At 45.1% G+C, this 20,732-nt stretch overlaps 1 protein-coding gene across 3 annotated transcripts in view; it reads right to left on the reverse strand.

Moving 5' to 3' along the window:
• Positions 1–20,732, reverse strand: part of csf2rb (colony stimulating factor 2 receptor subunit beta) — a 56,534-nt gene that overhangs the window by 18,260 nt on the left and 17,542 nt on the right. For all 3 annotated transcript variants that reach the window (XM_068019533.1, XM_068019534.1, XM_068019535.1), the window contains 6 exons: positions 16,685–16,846; positions 12,002–12,149; positions 10,818–10,987; positions 9,433–9,590; positions 3,637–3,832; positions 3,345–3,483 (listed from right to left, as the gene is read on the reverse strand). In XM_068019533.1, coding sequence (XP_067875634.1) covers positions 3,345–3,483; positions 3,637–3,832; positions 9,433–9,590; positions 10,818–10,987; positions 12,002–12,149; positions 16,685–16,763 — 890 coding nt within the window. In that variant the 5' untranslated portion in view covers positions 16,764–16,846. The remainder of the gene's footprint in view (positions 1–3,344; positions 3,484–3,636; positions 3,833–9,432; positions 9,591–10,817; positions 10,988–12,001; positions 12,150–16,684; positions 16,847–20,732) is intronic.

Below are 20,732 nucleotides of genomic sequence, written 5' to 3' on the forward strand. Positions count from 1 at the left end.
TCTGTGCTAAGTTAGCAATCTTCTCAATGTCTATTTCCTTCAAGTATTCATAAGGGAAGGTAGAATCAGAGTCTTCAATAGCACTTTGAGCTGGAAGTTCTGGAGAGGCTGATAGGCTTCAAAATCGACACATCTTCGGAGATCCATAGTGTTTATTCCACAGTGCTAAAGGGAGCTTTGCACAAGATTTGTGAGGTATTAACAATTATTATAAAGGCATCACTAAGCACTGGGGAACAAAAGCACTTGATTTTCTAAAAGTTGACTGATCAATTACATTTGATTATACATCCTGTCTCATTTTCTTTGAACTCCACGAAAGGAAAATCAGATGAGGTGCATAACAGTGATCAATCCAATATTTTTCTTATTCCTTCGCGGGATGTGGGCATCGCTGGCTAGGCCAGCATTTGTTGCTTGTCCATAATTGCCCTTGAGAAGGTGGTGGTGAGCTGCCTTCTTGAATCGTTGTAGTCCATGTGGGGTAGGTACACCCATAGTGCGATTAGGAAGGGAGTTCCAGGATTTTGACCCAGTGACAGTGAAGGAACAGCGATATAGTTCCAAGTCAGGATGGTGTGTGGCTTGGAGAGGAATTTGCAGGTGGTGGTGTTCCCATGCTGCCCTTGTCCTTTGAGGTAGTAGAGGTCACGGGTTTGGAAGGTCCTGTTGGAGGAGGCTTGGTGAGTTACTGCAGGGCATCTTGTATAGGGTACACACTGATGCCACTGTGCGTCGGTGGTGGAGGGGGTGAATATTGAGGGTAGTGGATGGGGTGCCAGTCAAGCGGGCTGCTTTGTCCTGGATGATGTTGAGCTTCTTGAGTGTTGTTGGAGCTGCACTCATCCAGGCAAGTGGAGAGTATTCCATCACACTCCTGACTTGTGCCTTGTAGTTGGTGGAAAGGCATTAGGGAGATAGGACGTGAGTTACTCAAAGCAGAATTCCTAGCCTCTGATCTGCTCTTATAGCCACAGCATTTATGTGACTGCTCCAGTTCAGTTTCTGGTCAATGGTAACCCTCAGGATGTTGTAAGTGGGGGATTCAGCGATTGCAATGCTATTGAACGTCAAAGGGAGATGGTTAGATTCTCTCTTGTTTGAGATAGTCATTGCCTGGCACTTGTGTGGCACGAATGTTACTTGCCAGTTATCAGCCCAAGCCTGGATATTGTCCGGGTCTTGCTGCATATGGACATGGGCTGCTTCAGTATCTGAGAGGTCACGAATGGTGCTGAACATTGTGCAATCATCAGCTTCTGACCTTACGAAGGAAGAAAGGTCATTGATGAAGCAGCTGAAGATGATTGGGCCTAGGACACTGCCCTGAGGAACTCCTGCAGTGATGTCCTGGGACCGAGATGATTGACCTCCAACAAACACAGCCCATCTTCCTTAGCACTAGGTATGACTCCAACCAGTGGAGAGTTTTCCTCCTGATTCCCATTAACTGCAGTTTTGCTCAGGCTCCTTGATGCCATACTCGGTCAAATGCTGCCTTGATGTCAAGGGCAATCACTCTCACCTCACGTCTTGAGTTCAGCTCTTTTGTCCATGTTTGGAACACGGCTGTAATGATGTCAGGAGCTGAGTGGCCCTGGCAGAACCCAAACTGAGCATCACTGAGCAGGTTATTGCTGAGCAAGTGCTGCTTGATAACACTTTTGATCACCCTTTCCATCATTTGCTGATGGTCGAGAGTAGACTGATATGACAGTAATTGGCTGGGTTTGATTTGTCCTGCTTTTGAGTACAGACATACCTGGACAATTTTCCACATTGCTGGATAGATGCCAGTGTTGTAGATGTACTGGAACAGCTTGACGAGGAGCACGGCCAGTTCTGGAGCACAAGTCTTCAGTACTATTGCCAGAATGTTGTCAGGACCCATAGCCTTTGCAGTATCCAGTGCCTTCAGCTTTTTCTTGATATCACATGAAGTTAATCGGATTGCCTGATGACTGGCATCTGTGATGCTGGGGACCTCAAGAGGAGGCCAAGATGGATCATCCACTCGGCACTTCTGGCTGAAGATGGATGCAAGTGCTTCAGCCTTGTCTTTTGCACTGATGTGCTAGGCTCCCCCATCATTGAGGATGGGGATATTTGTGGAGCCTCCTCCTCCTGTCAGTTGTTTAATTGTCCACTATCATTCAGGTCTGGATGTAGTAGGACTGCAGAGCTTAGATCTGATCTGTTGGCTGTGGGATTGCTTAACCCTGTCTATTGCATGCTGCTTCTGCTGTTTGGCATGCAAGTAGTCCTGTGTTGTAGCTTCACCAGGCTGACACCTCATTATTAGCTATGTCATTTCTGGAATTCAGAAAGTCTATGGCACTGATATCTCGTGAAGAGGGGCAGTGAAATTGAAGGATGCAGTAGTGATTGAGCTGGGCAAAGCATGTAAGTGCACAGAACCTTCGGTGAATAAATTTAATACTGATATAAAATACTGAAAATAGGAAGGAAAAATGAACAGTATTTGTTTGTATGGCATTTAAAGAGATAAGGATGATGTTAAAAAGGGCCTAGGAATCTTAGTAGACTCAAAGATCAAAATGGCCAACCATTGCAGGGTTTTAATTCACACCAAGTCCTGCTCCCCTATCACCCCCTGTGCTCGCTGATCTACATTGGCTCCCGGTCAAGCAACATCTTCATTTTAAAATTCTCATCCTTGCTTCCAAATTCCTCCATAGCCTTGCCCTCCCTATCTCTGTAATCTCCTCCAGGTCCAAAACCCTCCAAGATATCTGCACTCCTCTAATTTTGGCACAGGGTGCATCCCTGATTGTAATCGTTCCACCATTGGTGGCTGCACCTTCAGTTGCCTAGGATCCAAGCTCTGGAGTTCCCTCCTTGCACCTCTCCGCTTGCTTTCCTCCTTTAAGACGCTCCATCAAACCTACCTCTTTGACCAAGCTTTTGGTCATCTGATCTAATATGTCCTTTTGTGGCTCAGTCATACTTTGTTTTATAATGCTCCTGTAAAGCAGCTTGGGACGTTTTATTGCATTACAGGTGCTATAGAAATATAAGTTGTTGTTGTATGGCCAGAAATTAAAATTACCCTCAAATAGTGATCAAAATATGGAATGAGCTTCTGGATAGAGTAGTTCAGGTAATATCCCTGAAATCTTATAAGAACAGTTGGGATGCTGCAATGGGAATACTGTAAGGGCGTTATGGATGGACGAGCTAAGATGAGCTGAATGGCCTTCCTCCTGCATAATGATCTTCCAGGATGAGGGTACGGGGGGTTGGATTGCAGTGTCTTTGGGGCAGAGATGAGAAAAATTAGTGAAGTTCGGGATCCTATGATCCCTGCTGATCAGTTTACTTACTCAGTGCTATTGGCTTTTCCATAGTGGAGGTTGAATTTGAAGTATTTACTGGACTCCCTTGTTACTTCCCAAGTACATTCAATCTCCTGGACACCATCGTAGGTGCACTGCAGATTTCGAGGCATCACCTCAGCTTCAGCTGTGAATGACCAAGGCAGATTGTCAGCATTGAAATATCGAGGAGTCGCCGGTCATGGCTGTGTGATTGCTACTCATTGAGTTTGCTTCCACAGTCTGCAACATCTCCACTTGTTGCTATAGTTTCTTATCCAACATTTCAATGACCAATTACCTGTTTTCAAGTTATTGGCATGTTCAGTTATGTCCCATTGGATCTCTGTGCTCCACTCACTCCAGAGACCCCTGGAACTCCTGTGATCCCGTGGCTTTGCCCGCACACGTGCAATGTACGTATCTGAAGTCGCCAGGAGTGATTTGCTGATTTGAAACTCCCGATTGTCCTCCGACACATTTTCTGTTACTGAATTCTGGAAGGAGAAACCAAGAGAAGATTCTTCAGTTCATACACTGCAGTCAGCTTTACATTCACAATCGGATGCAATTTAATAATACCCTATAGGGGAATCTCTGCAAAAATTCACGTTTGTATTTTCTTTGTGGTTTTAAAAGGAATTACTAAGCTCTAGAGTTAAAAGTCTTCGATCTCCTACATTATTCCAATGAAGCTCAATGCAAGCTTGAGGAACAGCACCTCGTTTTTCGATTCGGCACTTCACAGCACTTCTGGACTCAACATCCAATTCAACGATTTCAGATCATAACCACAGCAGGTGCTGGTAATGGTTGGGCTCTTGCCATCTACTGTTCCTTCCGACCCATCTTTTGTTTCTTTACTTATTCCATTCCCACCATTTATGTCACTCATGCCTTCGACCCTATTTCAGATCTTCCCATTTGCTCTTTCGCCCCTCCTCCCCTTTCCCTGCTTCCTCACTTGTTTCAGCACTGTTAAATGGAATTAAATGTATTGTAAATGTTAAATGTATATGGATTTAGGTTGCAGATCAGCTGCAATCTCATTGAGGAGCTCAATGGCCTCCTCCTGTTCCTCTGTACCTCTGTTCAATCTGCCATTTTTTCAGTTCTGATGAAAGGTCATTGAGCTGAAACATTGGCTGGAATTTTACGTCTCCCCTGCAGGAGCGGGCTGGAGGTGGGGGAGGGGAGGGTGGGGTCATAAAATTGAATGGGAAGTGGGAGGGGGTGGGGGTGTCATTCCCGTTGCCTTCCTACCCTCACTGCAATTTTGCGAGGGGTGGTGGCAGAAAGCAACGGCCTGCTGGCCCCAGGCCAATTAAGGCCCTTAAGTAGCCAATTAACTGCCACTTAAGGGCCTCCTCCCTCCACTGCTGGTATTTTACCAGCGGTGGGCAGGCAGCTCAGGCCCTCCAGGAAGCCGCCCAGTAAAACCTGGCGGCCTCCTTGTGGGCTGTAGGGGGGTGGGGCCCTCCTGATCGGGCACCCTGTGCCCCATGGAGGGCCCCCCATGGTCCAAATGACCACACTGCACCACATTCCCGCATACCACCAACTGACACCCCCCCCCCCCCCCTTTGACTCGCTAGCGAGGCCCCATATCCTTACCTTCATTCCGGGACCTTTTGCTCCTCTCTCTGGTTGCAGTCCCAGAAGTGGCCACCGCTCCTGGTGGCGCTGCTGGACCTGAGGAGATGCTGGCCCGTTGATTGGCCGGCAGCTCTTGGAGGTGGGAGTTACTACCTCAGTGGGGCAGAAGTCCCGCCCGAGACTAATTAAGGGCCTGGGCTTCGTAAAATCATAGTGTTACTCCCAGGCCCAGGAGAGGCAGGCTCGCCCCTGACTTTTTGACCGGTGGGTGGGGCCTCTCGCCCAACGTAAAATTCCAGTCATTAGCTGTTTCGCACTCCACAGATACGGTGTTTCCAACATTTTCTGTTTTTATTTCAAATTTCCAGCATCTGCAGAGTTTTGCTTCCTTTGCAGTTAAAAGACTGCCAGGGGAATTAGAAGTGTTTGGCAAACATTTCTGTAACAATAAATGATGCAAGTGCCACAAATTGTATTAAAAAGTCATCACAGGAGTGCATCCAAATGGCAGATAAATGTGTCATCTGCTGTAGTACTGATCTCAAGGGACAACAAAGATCATCGGTTTGCTGATTTAAGCTGGGGTGGGAATGGGGGTAACTACAAACAGTGGGGGTTCCCATTCCTGATCACTGTCCAGCGACCTCTTCCGGAAATTGCATGCCCGTGAATGTTACATGAGGACTGAATCAATAGCATGCTCCCCACGGTCAAACAGGCCACCAATAATTGCCACAAATGCTGACAAATTTGGAATAGCAAGATTGCAACTGACATTGGGACCATTCCCTAGTAAGGAGGAAAACTGGGAAGGCAAAAGCTGTGAGAAAGAACTCGTGCAGGACTGGAAAAGATTATTGCAGTCCCTTTGGTGCCAAAGTTCAAAAAAAGTCATATTATGTGAGTTGTGAAATTTTGCACTTGAACTTTTCTCATAGTTTAGTGATTATTTTGTAATGTGTTCATAGTGACTGTATTTACACCCATCAGTATATCAGAGAAGGAACACGGAAAGCAGAAAGGAGCTTTCTTCTTTTTTATTATTTACACAAGGGATGTGGGCATCACTGGCAAGGCCAACAATTATTGTCCATCCCTAATTGCCCTTGAGAAGGCGGTGGTTAGCTGTTTTCCTGAACCGCTGCAGTCCATATGGTGTAGGTACACCCACAGTGCTGTTAGGGATTTTGACCCAGCAACCCTGAAGAAACGACACTATATTTCCAAGTCAGGATGGTGTGTGACTTGGAGGAGACCTTGGAAGTGGGTTTTTTTCATGTGCCTGCTGCCGTTCCTCTTCTAGGTGGTAGAAGTCATGGGTTTGGAAGGTGTTGTCAAAGAAGCCTTGACTATTTGCTGCAGTGCATCTTGTAAATGGTACACACTGCAGCCACTGTGCGTCGGTGGTGGAGGGAGTGAATATTTTAAGGTGGTGGGTGGGGTGCTGATTAAGTGGGCTTCTTTGCCTTGGAGATCATCCACCTCTTTTGAGTATCAGAGCTGCACTCATCCAGGCAAGTGGAGACTATTCCATCAGACTCCTGACTTGTGCCATGCAGATAGTGGAAAGGATCTGGGGAGTCAGGAGGTGAGTTACTTCTGCAGAATTCCCAGTCTCTGACCTGCTCTTGTAGCCACAGTATTTATATGGCTGGTCCAGTTACATTTCTGGTCAACAATAACTCCCAGGATGTTGATGGTGAGGGATTTAGTGATGGTAATCCCGCTGAATATCAAGAAGAGGTGGTTAAACCATCTCTTGTGTCGGAGATGGTCATTGCCTGGCACTAATGTGGCATAAATGTTACTTGCCACTTCTCAGTCCAAGCCTGAATGCTGTCCAGTTCTTGCTGCATGTGGACACAGACTGCTTCATTATTTGAGGAATTGTGAGTGGAATTGAACACTGTGCAATCATCAGCAAACATCCCCACTTCTGAACTTATGATGGAGGGAAGATCATTGATGAAGCAGATGAATAAAGTTGGGCCTAGGATACTACCTTGAGAAACTCCCGCAGCAATGTCCTGGGGTTAAGATGGTTGGCCTGCACCAACTACAACTATCTTCCTTTGTGTTAGATACGACTCCACCCAGTGGAGAGTTTTCCCCTGATTCCCACTGACTTCAATTCTGCTAGAACTCCTTGCTACCACACTTAGTCAAATGTTGCCTTGATGTCAAGGGCAATCTCTTTCACTCCACCTCTGGAATTCAGCTCCTTAGTTCATATTGGACCAAGATCTGGAGCCAAGTGGTCCTGGCGGAATCCAGACTGAGCAGTGGTAAGCAGGTTATTGGTGAATGATGAGTTCAAATAATGGAGCCAATCCCTGGAAGGACTGGGAGGAACAAACTGAATAAGTTAATTTAAAGGGAAAGGCCACTTAGGCAAAGAGAACAAGCAATATGTTTGCTCTCTCCTTTAGCTTTGGTCGCCGCGGAGAGGCACCCTCATTTCAATGTTTTTGTTGTACCTGTACAGAGTTTTCTGCAGTCAGTGCCGTTCACACTGGCCAACTGCATTGAGCTGTGCCTTGTGTTTGTGCCCCCAGCAATGTGCACTGGACATTTAGAATTACATAGAATTCACAGGACAGAAAGAGGCCATTCAGCCCAAGTGATCAATGTTGCTATTTATGTTCCACATGAGTCTCCTACCACCCTTCTTTATCTAACCCAATCCGCATATCCTATTCTTTTCTCTCTCCTGCATTTATCTAGCTTCCCCTTTAAATGCATGTACAGGAATTCCTTCCCCACCACACCCCCCCCCCCCCCCACCCACCTCCACCCCCCCCAAACTGGACTTTAAAACTGGACTTTGTGGAGTATGGGGAAGGAACCCCAACCCCCACGAACAATTTGGCACTGCAGTTATGTGAAGATGGATGGGGACTGGTGATCTCAGGTCCAAGCCTACAATCAACATTGGTAATGACCAGGCGTGTGAGTGATTGTAAGTTTTTCAGTCAGATCTTGAAGGGGTTTGTACTGTGGGGGCTGCAGTCAGAAGAAGGGTCAAGATTGGTCATCTTGACTCGGACCTACAATCAATACTGGGACCGGGACCAACTAGCTGTGCGGGTAATTGTAAGTGTTTTCAGCCAAATCGTAGTGATCTTGGTCTGAGGGATTGGGACAAAAGCTTAGTGTTTTTGCCTGAAATTTATATGTTTGAGCCAAGTCATAGTGACTTTGTTTTGGGTAACTGGGAACAGTGGTCAAATCACTGAAGGATTCAGCTGGGAATTGGGGTATCAATTTTAAGTTACTTCAGGAGGCTTTGTACTGAGAACAGTTTTGTTTTATTTCTGTTTCAACTAACCATAGAGGTGTCTGTATTAGGGATATTATTGGATTCAATAAAACAACAATTCATGGTTAAGCCAAACCCTGTGTCATGTGCAATTTTGTTCTTGCAATTCCTAAAGACCAAGAACTGTAGTAAGGGGGTACGGGAATGGAACCTCTTACAAATTCCACATCCTCACTACTCTCTTTATCCTGAATTCCTTATTGGATTTATTAGTGACTTATATTTAAGGCCTCTACCTCAGGCTCCTCTTTTCTAGAGAAAAAGATGTTTAGTCCTTTTTTTTAGAGATACAGCACTGAAACAGGCCCTTCGGCCCACCGAGTCTGTGTCAACCAACAACCACCCATTTATACTAACCTTACAGTAATCCCATATTCCCTACCACCTACCTACACTAGGGGCAATTTACAACAGCCAATTTACCTATCACCTGCAAGTCTTTGGCTGTGGGAGGGAACCAGAGCACCTGGCAGAAACCCATGCGGTCACAGGGAATAACTTGCAAGCTCCACGCAGGCAGTACCCAGAACTGAACCCGGGTCACTGGAGCTGTGAGGCTGCGGTGCTAACCACTGCGCCGCCCTTTCTTGATTGTTAAAACCTCTCAGTTCTGATATTGTGAATCTTCTTTGCATCTTCTTCACCATTTTTAAATTTAAATCATCATTGTATTATCAGCCTCACAGTATAGATATAGAACATTTAGGATATATAGGAAATGAGCAGGAGTAGGCCATTTGCCCCCTCAAGCCTACTCTGCCATTCAACCAGATCATGGCTGATTTTCTACCTCAATGCCATTTTCCCTCATTATCTCCATATCCTTTGATATCTTTAACATCTAGAAATCTATCGATCTCTGTCTTGAACGTACTCAGTGACTGAGCCTCCACTGCCCTCTGGGGTAGAGGATTCCAGAGATTCACCACCCTCTAAGTGAAGAAATTCCTCCTCATGTCAGGCCTACTTCTTATTCTGAGACTGTATCCCCTGGTTCTAGTCTCCCCAGCTAGGGGAAACATCCTTCCTGCATCTACCCTGTCGAACCCTGTAAGAATTTGGTATACTTCAATGAGATGATGCCCCAATCCCCACAGTCATGACACTCCCATCCTCCACAGCCCTGATCTGTACCATTTTGTTCATTCACAAAGCTTTAAGAATAATGGAGCCAATATGTACCTCCCACGACTCCCAAGTCCGTTTGTAGTTAATCTCATACAGTAACTTTCCAAAGAGCATATTGGATGAATCTCTCTCATAGATTGTCTGCCAGACTAGTAAATAGTCTCCTTTTGCTGTGACAGTAACACTCAGATTGAATGGAGGTTGAGGTTTGACTGGAAATTGAAGTGAGAAACAAAAAGGTTAGCAAGGTGGGATGAAACAAAGAAGAACAAAGAACAGTACAGCACAGGAACAGGCCATTCGGCCCTCCAAGTCTGCGCCGATCTTGATGCCTGCCTAAACTAACACCTTCTGCACTTCCGGCGCCCATATCCCTCTATTCCCTTCCTATTCATGTATTTGTCAAGATGTATCTTAAACGTCGCTATCGTATCTGCTTCCACCACCTCCCCTGGCAGCAAGTTCCAGGCACTCACTACCCTTTGTGTAAAAAACTTGCCTTGCACATCCCCTCTAAACTTTGCCCCTCGCACCTTAAACCTATGTCCCCTAGTAACTGACTCTTCCACCCTGGGAAAAAGCTCCTGACTATCCACTCTGTCCATGCCGCTCATAACTTTGTAAACCTCTATCATGTCGCCCCTCCACCTCCGTCATTCCAGTGAAAACAATCTGGGTTTTTCCAACCTCTCCTCATAGCTAATGCCCTCCAGACCAGGCAACATGCTGGTAAACCTCCTCTGTACCCTCTCCAAAGCCTCCACGTCCTTCTGGTAGTGTGGAGACCAGAATTGCATGCAATATTCTAAGTGTGGCCTAACTAAGGTTCTGTACAGCTGCAACATGACTTGCCAATTTTTATACTCTATGCCCCAACCGATGAAGGCAAGCATGCCGTATGCCTTCTTGACTACCTTATCCACCTGCGTTGCCACTTTCAGTGACCTGTGGACCTGTACGCCCAGATCTCTCTGCCTGTCAATACTCCTAAGGGTTCTGCCGTTTACTGTATACCTCCCACCTGCATTAGACCTTCCAAAATGCATTACCTCACATTTGTCCGGATTAAACTCCATCTGCCATTTCTCCGCCCAAGTCTCCAACCGATCTATATCCTGCTGTATCCTCTGACAATCCTCATCATTATCCGCAACTCCACCAACCTTTGTGTCGTCCGCAAACTTACTAATCAGACCAGCTACATTTTCCTCCAAATCATTTATATATACTACAAACAGCAAAGGTCCCAGCACTGATCCCTGCGGAACACCACTAGTCACATTCCTCCATTCAGAAAAAAAAAGATGGAAGGTGAGTTTTGCCTCTCATTTCAGAAGATGGCAATATAAAATAATTTCATAGTCAAGGAGTTTCATCTGGGCTCATCCATCCAGGAAAAAACAAACATAAAGCTTTAACATTTTCCAAACCCAACTTACTGTTTTCCAAAAGTCTGAAGGACTTGCTCAGTTTGACGGGTCTTTTCGGTTTAAAGACATAATTATAGTTAAATGAGATTGCATAACTCGTTTCCTTTATGGTACATTGCCAATTAATATCGGTGCTCGACGTGTTCTCTGGTGATCTTCTCAAGTTGCATTTCTGCTGACTGAAAGCATAAAAATAACCTTTAATTTTGATATTTTGCCCTTATAGGCTAGGTTATTACTGGTGTGAATAGTTATATGTTATTGGACCGCATTCCCTTTGTACAAGGTTCATTTCTAGCCTTGTACTTTCTTGTCTGCCACATGTACCCTTTCCTACTACCTACCAGGTTCAAATATTCCTCCAAGTCCCCGGTTGTTTCTTAGCAGCTGATGACACAGGCGAGGATGTCCTCTTGCCCATGAAGCACTGCGCTTTCTGGGAACTCCACACAAAGGGACATTTTTCATTTAAAATGTGTAGACTCAATTGAAGAATGCATCTTGTGCTCTAAGCCATGCAAACATCAGACTCAAATTAGAGGCTGATTTTCCTGAACACAGCCAGCTAGACGATGGGGTGTTACATTTGACCTCATTATGACCTTTATCTTTGCTCCTCCGATTTCCCTGGAGCGTATACATGCACCACCTGCAATCAAAATGAAAATGCAAATGGTTGTTCTTTGGCATTACGGTGAACGCTGTGATTTGCCCATGGAAATCACTAGCTCAGGATGTCACATGTGCTTCACAGCTGATGAAGCATTATCGAGGTGGAGTCACTGTGGTGATGTCGGGATATGCAACAGCCAATTTGCGCCCAGCAAGATTCCACAAACAGCAATTTGATAATGACCCAATTATCTGTCTCGTGCTATTAGTTGGGGATACCTTGGAAGAACACCCCTGTTCTTCTTCGAAATAGTATCATAGGAACTTTCATGTCCAGCTGAGCGGGTAGATAGAGCCTCACCTTAATGACTCATCTGCAAGATGGCACCCCTGACAGTGCAGCACTCCCTCAATAGTACATTGGAACGCTGGCCTAAACCCATGGCCTTCCAACTCAGAGCAGCAAGTGCTACCCACTGGGCCCCATGAGGAATGCTATACCTGGTGGAGTCAGCAACTTCAGGACAGATGAAAAGTAGAAATCTGATTTATCTTGCACAAAAGAATCTTGTAATACTAACGTGTATTTTCTCAAATTGGTTTGTGTTTCTTTCTTGTAATATAGATCCATCGGAATGTAATGTCTTGCCACCGCGTTTTCAGTCCATCGGCAGTCTATCTTGGAGTTATAGTCGGTGTCACATTCCAAACTGCTGGCAATATCGTCCGCTAAAATCAAAAAGAAAATCAGAATAAGTCAGAAATAAGCGACAAATCCTTTGAGCTGCGTTCTAATGCAATAAAAAACCTAAAAAGAAAGACTTGCATTTCTATCGGGCCTTTCGTGACCTCGAGATGGCCCAAAGCGCTTTACAACCAATGCAATACTTTTGAAGCGTGATCACTGTTGTAATGTAGAAAAACATAGCAGCCAATTTGTGCACAGCAAGGTCCCACAAATAGCAATGTGATAATGACCAGATCATCTGTTTTTCTGTGATGTTGGTTGAGGGATAAATATAGCTCCCCTGCTCTTCATAATAGTTCCATGGGAACTTTTATGTCTACCTGAGAGACTAGACGGGGCCTCAGTTTAACATCTATTCCAAAAGACTCCCTGACTACTGTACTGTACCAACTCTGGGGTGCACTTGCATCCATAGCTCTCTGACCCAGAGGCATTTGTAGGATCACTGAGCCACACTAATACTTAATATGCCATAAATATTCAATAGTATTACTGACACACCAAGATAAAGATTCTTGTATGGCTACTGAATGGTAAAGAAACATTATTAACTTCTTCGATGATACAGGACTCCCTTTTTGACAACAACTTATACTCATGTAGCACATTTATCATAAAAAAATTCAAGCTGCTTCACACAACTGCAATTAGATAAAAATGGATGCCGAATCAACGAAGGAGATATTAGGAGAGGATTGACCAAAAGCTTAGTCAAGGACAGCACCTTCCTTCTTTGACAGCACCTTCTAAACCCATGACCTCCACCACCTAGAAGGACAGGGGCAGCAGATGCATGGGAGCAACACCACCTGCAAGTTCCCCTCCAAGTCATGCACCATCCTGACTTGGAACTATCATACTGTTCCTTCATCGTCGCTGGGTCAAAATCCTGCAACTCCCTCCCTAACAGCACTGTGGGTTTACCTACACCACATGGACTGCAGCGGTTCAAGAAGGTGGCTCACCACCACTTGCTCAAGGGCAATTAGGGATGGGCAATAAATGCTGGCATTGTCATTGAAGCCTCCATCCCATGAACAAATAAAAGTGAAAGAGGTGAGTGTTAACGAGAGTCTTTGAGGAGATGGGGGAGGTGAAGAGCCAGAGGAGTCTCGAGAGGGAATTTCTGAATGTGGGTCCTAAATTTGTGAAGGGACTGCCACAGAAGGTAAGTAAAGTGATTAGGTATGCACGAGAGGCCAGAGCCAAAGGAATAGAGAGTTATGAAGGGTTTGATAAGGCTGGAGGAGGTCACAGAGATAGGAAGGGGCCAATCCATGAAGGAATTTAAACATAGAATCATCGAATAGTATAGCACAGATGGAGGCCTTTCAGCCCATTGAGTCTGCGCTGGCTCTTTGAAAGAGCAATCCAGTTAGTCCCATCCCCCCACTCTTTCACCATATGTCTACATGTTTTCTCCTTCGAGTTTTTATCAAGTTCCCTTTGAAGGCTGCTACTGAATCTATATCCACTATCCTATCAGGCAGTTCATTCCAAATCCTAACTACTCATTGCATAAAAATACGTTCCTCATTTTGCTGATTCGTTAGCCAAGCGCCTTAAATCTGGGCCCTCTGGTTATCAACCCTTTAGTCATTGGAAACAGTTTCCCTTTGTTCACTCTATCGAAGCCCTTCATGATTTTATACACCTCTAATCTAATGGTCCAATGCAAACAACCCCAACTTCTCCAGTCTATCCACCTAACTGAAGTCCCTCATCCCTCGAACGAATCAAGGAACCTCCCCCGTTCCCTTTCCAAAGCCTTCTTGTCCTTCCTAAAGCATGGTGCCCAGAATTGGACAACACTCCAGCTGGGGCCAAAGCAAATTTAGATTGGAGGTATTGGAAGAGCAGGAGCCAATGTTGGTCAGTGAGGACAGGAGTAATATGGGTCCTGGCCAAGGTGGCAATTCACAGGTCCAGGCTACGGGCCTTCAGGGGGTCTGCCTGCCCTGATTGCCTGCCGAGGTTAGGTTCGCGCCCGGGTTTCCCTGGAGAAGGAACATGCGGTGTCTGCCAGTTCGCTTGAGGCCTTCCGCGACCAGTGGGCACCGCAGGGTCTGGAGTGCATCATCATTGCCGAGAATGGCATTATAATTTGATTTTTCTATTTATTTGTTTTTAATAAAGATATTTTATAAAATGCGTATAAGAATAAAGGCCCCCTCAGCAAAATAAAAGGGGCCTGGGGTATAAAGCCTTTCTTCAAAAAAAAATAAAAATAAAGGGTTGATGGGTGGGCAGAACCTGCCCCAGGATTGGATATGGACAACAGAGCTTAGGAAGAGGTAAAGTTTAGGGAGCGAATGGGAGAATGGGAGGCCAGTCAGGAGATCATTGGAATAGTTAAGTCTGGAGGTGACAAAGGCATGGATGAAGGTTTAAGTGACAGATGGGCTGAGGCAGGGATGGAGAGTGCTGGTATTACAGAGGAGGAAGTAGGCGGTTTCGATAATGCAGGTGCAATGGGGTCAGGAGGACAGCTCAGGGTTGAATAGGTCACTGAGGTTGCAAATAGACTGGTTCAACCTGACTCAGTGGCTAGGGCAGTGGGTGGGGGGAATGATGCAATTAGTGGCTAGGGGATGGGGTCTATGGCAGAGCTGAAGATAATGGCTTTGATCTTACAAAGGCTTAACTGGAGGCAATGCCCCCCCCCCTAAATTGTGTGTGGGGGGCCACGCAACGATTGTGAGGGTACTGTGCTTTTTTGCCCACAAGCCGTTCCCTTGAAGATAGTTCACGTGCATGGCCGTGCAAGAGAACTTAATGAGACCGCGCATTGAAATGAAAAGGCCCACGCAACACAGAAAATTTAGAAGGATCATTGGCTGAAGATAAATGAAGCCCACCCAAGATTGGAACTGAACAAGTAGTCTGACAAACAGAGGCACTTGACATCACACTTGTGGTTATTAATGACCTTGCTATGAAGTAATTATGAAGCTTATTTCTGTTTATATTTTGAGCTGGAGAAGGGAATTAAACTGAACATTCATCAAAATATGGACTGTCAGTGCTGGACAAAGGGAGCATTTAATAAATGCAGATTAAAGTGAAACTTCCTCTGCACTGCTCCATCTCATGGTCACCAGTAGAGGCCACATGACACGAGTCTGACATTGACATTTCCAATGCCTCTGTGTATCCTTTCTAAGGCACAATACTCAGCTAGAGTCAATGCTGGAGGTCTGTGTGCTGTGCAGCGATGGCCATGGCCAGTTCAATTGACTCTGTCCAACTCAACGAGGAACTCTTAACGTCTCCAAAGAAATGTTTCACTGCATCGACACGAGACAATCTCAGACCCATTTCCTCGAGGTTGAGGCCTTATTCTCCCTCGCTTTGTACCAGCTTGCTAGCTAGTGAAGAGAAAGGGTGACCTGGTACAAGTCCTTAAGATTATGAAAGGGTTCGATAGAGTCGATATAGAAATGTTTCCACTTGTGACAGAGATCAAAACTCAGGTCCATAAATATAAGCTAGTCACTAATAAATCCAATAGTGAGTGGTTAGGATCTGGAATGCACTGCCTGAGGGTGTGGTGGAGGCAGATTCAATTGAAGCATTCAAAAGGGAATTAGATGGTTATCTGAAAAGGAAGAATGTGCAGGGTTACGGGGAGAAGACGGAGGAATGCTCATTTGGAGAGCCAGAGCGGACACGATGGGCCAAATGGCCTCCTTCTGTACTGTAACCATCCTGTGATTTTGTGATATGGGAATTCAGGAGAAATTTCTTTACCCAGGATGTGACACCTGCTACCACAAGGAGTAGCTGAGGAAAATAGCATAGATGCATTTAAGGGGAATCTAGATAAATACCCGAGGAAGAAAGCAATAGAAAGATATGGTGATAGGGTGAGATGAAGTGGATGGGAGGAGGCTCGTGTGGAGCATGGCCTGTTCCTGTGCTGTAAATTCTATGTAAGATGGTGCCATAACTGATTGATGGAATACAATGGAACAATGGCTGGAATATTACGCCCCCCCAAAGGAGTGGGTTAGAGGCAAGGAGGATGTAGAATTGAGTGAGAGGCAGAGCGCCTTTCCGCCCCACTTTACGAGCGACGGGGGAGGTGGCAAATGGACTGCCCGCCCCAGGCCAATTAAGTCCCTTAAGTGGCCAATTAAGGGCCACCTCCTGCCGCCGCTGTGATATTGCCACAGAGGGGGCCTCCCTCCCACAGCACAAGCCGCCCCCCCACTGCAGCACATTACCCACCCCTCCCCAACCGGCCCGCTGATTAGCCAGCACCCCAGAAAGGTGAAAGTCCCGCCCGTGGCCAATTAAGGGCCTTGGCCCTCGCAAAATCACGACGTGGCTTCCAGGCCCGGCAGAGGCAGGCTCGCCCCCGACATTTTGGCCAGTGGGAGGGGCGTCCGCCCGGACATAAAATTCCATCCAATAAATGGCATACAGTATTACTTTTGCTTCGTGCCCTTTCTCAGACCATTTCAGCTCTGATCTACATTGGGGTGAATAAAGCTTTGAAAGAGAACTTGCTTACCCTCCTCAGCATAGTGACCAATGGTGAGAGCCAAAGTGGAAACCAGCCACAAGATGCTTGTTTTTTCCTTCCCTAGCATGTTGAAACTTCCTTTAAGTTCCTCTTCCGCAAATCTTTTCTTTGAAGGGGTTTCAATCTCTCGTTCTCATATCCTTATTATTTCTAGTTATTAAAAAAAAACAGAGGAACATCATCAATTCACAACTCCAGGGATCAACAAGGACTTTTCAATTCAGTGTGACTGGGACAAGGCATGTTTACCCTTCTTGTCTTTGCCGTCCTTGGTAGATCATCATTCTCCAACGCTTCCCCTCCAATGCCCAGCTTGGTGAAATTCACCTCACTTTGTCCCACTCTTACCCGTCCAATTGTAGCCAGAGCTTCTCTAGCAATGACATCTTTTCCTGGCCCTGCACCATTACCTCTGGACACCCCCCTCCCACCACTAACCCCCCACCAAGGATATGACCTTGGCGTCTTCTTTCTCCTCATCTACATGATACCCCTTAGCAACACCATCTGCAGAAAAAGGACCGGCTTCATATGTGTGTAGGCTTTTAGGTTCAGGGTGCATGTATGTTTTTGGGTTAGGGGTGTTGTCTGTGTTTGGGTTGTCAGTGTTTGCGGCTGTACTTGTCATAGGAGTTAGTGAGGTTACATTTGTGGTAGGAATGCATGTGTCTGTGAGAAAATGGCTGTGTTCTGGATAGGGATGTGTGAGGGTATATTTGGAGTCGGAGTCTGTATATATGAAAGTATGAGTTTACTTCAGTTTACAGTAAGGTAATGACTGGAAATTTCCTTGGAGAGTCTCTCAATGTAACTTCAGCAGAAATCCAACAGAAATACGCTTATACACGTAAACCGGAGTTTCTGCTGAATGCCCAGCAAAGTTACAGCTTAAAACAGGAGGAGAGCAAGCATGCCCGTCTGTGAGTGTCTTTGGGATTGTGATGGTGTGCACGTATGTGTGGGTCAGTGTATGTGTGTGGGTAAGTTGGTGTGTGAGAAAGTGTGTGTGAGTGAGATGGGAATGTATGCATATGTGTCTGTGTGCGTAGTTGTGTCTGTGTGTGAGTGTGTGTATGTATGTGTATGACTGTGTGTATGTATGTGTGTGTATGTATGTGTGTGTGTGTGCGTCTCTGTGTAAGGATGTCTGTGTGTCCGCTGTGTGTGTCTTTGTGTCTGTGTAGGCGTGTGTGTGCATGCATGGGTATATGCACATGTGTGCGTATGTACTGGTATGTGAGTGAGCATGTATATTGGAGTGTGTACATGCTCACATGCATGCAGGGTATATTTAGGGTATGTCTAGATGCATTCATTGTACTTGTGGTAGATGAGTGGGTGTCCTTCATATGCATTCCCCTGCTTGTGGAAATACAGATTGAAATCTGTATGTGTGTGTGGGTAAAAGTGGGATTCATGATAAAACCATAAATGGAACAAATATGCTTGAAACTGTTAAACAAACAATTGCAGTGACTATACATCTGTCATCACAAGAAGACCATATCACTGAAAAAGAATGAAATATTGTTGTTCAAATTGGCAATGATTATCTCTCTGACAGCAGGTTGAGGCCAGTGATCAGAGATAAGTTTGCATTGCAGGGACGAGACCCTTGAAAATGGGCAGAAGTAAAGCACTGATAAAAAGTAGAACATTTTCTGCGTATTGTTTGATGAATGTCTTGTCATCTTGAGGAAGCTAAACTTCCTGGTTGTGGGTGCAGTAGCCGTAGTGATGGCTAAGATAACAGATGACCACATTGCTGCTTTGTAATTGCTCGAATTAGACATAGGAATGGGGTAGGCTATTCAGCCCCTCAAGCCTGTTCTGCCATTCAGTTATATCATTAAAGAAAGAAAGAACTTGCATTTCTATAGCACCTTTCATGAACTCAGGACGTTCCAAAGCACTTTATAACCGATAAGTGTAGTCACTGTTGTAATGTAGGAAACATGGCAACCAATTTGCACACAGCAAGCTCCCACAAACAACAATATGATAATGACAAGATCATCACTTTTGTGATGTTGGATGAGGAATAAATATTGGCCAGGACACTGGGAATAGCTCCCCTATTCTTCTTCAAGAAAGCGCCATGGGATCTCTTCAGCATTTTCTACTGCCCGTTTAATGTCTTCTTGAATTATAAATTACTTTGTTTTAAACATAAAACATTTATTTATATAGGGAAGGATATTAAGGGTTACAGAAACAAAGCAGATAGATGGGATTAGGATGCAGATCATCCATGATCTAATTAAATGGCAGAACAGGCTTGAGGGGCTGAATGGCCTCCTCCTGTTCCTACGCTCCGACACAAGACTTTACTCCATTTCTTCTGGTACTCTGGCCCTTTCAAGTCAGCCAATGATTCCCTCTACTAGTTCTTGAGGATTTACCATTGATCATATGTTTAGATTTTATTCTTTTTTGCAACATCGTGAAGGCAGGTTGACATAGTTCTGTAGTTAATGCTGGTCATTATGGGGATTTAGGGAGTTTTTTTTTTACTCAATATTGGTAACAACACATTTTTGCTCCCAGATTGAGGTGGGGGCATACCCTGTCTACCTCTGGAGAGTTGCCTCAACCCACTCCTCTGAGCACTGAGTTACTCATCACTTGAGTCAGCTGTGGCTCAGTAAGTAACACCTTTGTGTCCAAGCCAAAAGGTCAGCAGTTTAAGCCTGACTTGAGGATTTGGGCACTAAGATCAAAGCTGACACTCCTAAGGAGTGCTGCATGGTTGAAGGTGATACCTCTCAGGTAAGATATCAAACCAAGGATCTCTCAGGTGGATGTAAAAGATTCTGTGACTCCCTTGGAAGAAGAGCAGCAGTGTTCTCACAGATGTCTGAGGCAATAGCTGTTCATTCATCAACCAAGAACAGATTATCTGGTCATTATCACATGGCGGTTTGTGGGAACTTGCTGTGCGCAAATTGCCTATGTTGTTTCCTACATTCAAAAGTACTTGATTGGCTGATGTGCGTTGGGATATCCTGTAGTTGTAAAAGGTGCTATATAAACGCAAGTCTTTTTTTTAAGCCACACTTACTGTCTCTGCTCTTGTCGATTCTTAATGTGCAATTTAAATGCATTCGTAATCTTAAAGGCTTAAGACTTAAAAATGAAGTGGGTTTCTGCTCTTTTTTCCCTCTGTTAATAACAGAGAATGGAGAAAATATATTCCTCAGTCTGTGATCACGGATCAGACCTGGGATCGGTTGGGAAGCACGGAAAGGGAAGTTGGGATTCCAGTGACTCCTGATGTAAACAGAGTGAGCTCGTTTCCTGAGCAAGTTAGTGCTGCTGTTGGCTGGAATAGTGTACAGTACAAACTTCAGCTATTCATAACTCCAATAAGCAAATGAGTTCAAATAGGATTTCCCTGTGACTTATTGACTTTTATAATTCAAGCCTCAATGGTTATGCAAATAAGGGGGTGGGCAGTATGTTATTATGTATTCCACATGTCCAAATACTTATGAAAGGCATTTTGATCTGGTATGTGCTCAATTAGTTTTTTTTAACTGACCTGAAACGTTAACTCTGTTTCTATGTCTACACATGCTGCCAGACCTGCTGAGTATTTCCAGCATTTTCTGTCTTTATGTCAGCTTTCCAGCAGCTGCAATATTTTGCCTTTGTGCTGCTCAATTAACGACCCCACTGAACTATCGGAGTGCTTCTTCTACTTGTTAATCCACTAGTTTAGCAACTAATTTTCAATAACTTTCAAAGGCAATTGGATTAATACTTGCTATGGGTGGGAGAGCAGGACTAATTGGAAAGTCCTTTCAAAGAGCTAGCACAGGCACCAAGGCCCGAATGGCCTCCTTCTGTGCTGCAAGAAACCAATTTGTTAAATTTGTTGATCTTCAGGATTAAGTAACAAGTAGGCTACTCTTTGCCATTGACTAGCTCAGTAGACCTGGGGTTAAATGCACACAGATAATCTCTGAACTGACAGGAAATTTATCTACTTGGTGATGTTTTGCAAACACACTGGGGCAGAACTTCCTCAGAGATC

The sequence above is a fragment of the Heterodontus francisci genome, chromosome 41, assembly GCF_036365525.1.
Source record: "Heterodontus francisci isolate sHetFra1 chromosome 41, sHetFra1.hap1, whole genome shotgun sequence".
Lineage (NCBI taxonomy): Eukaryota > Metazoa > Chordata > Chondrichthyes > Heterodontiformes > Heterodontidae > Heterodontus > Heterodontus francisci.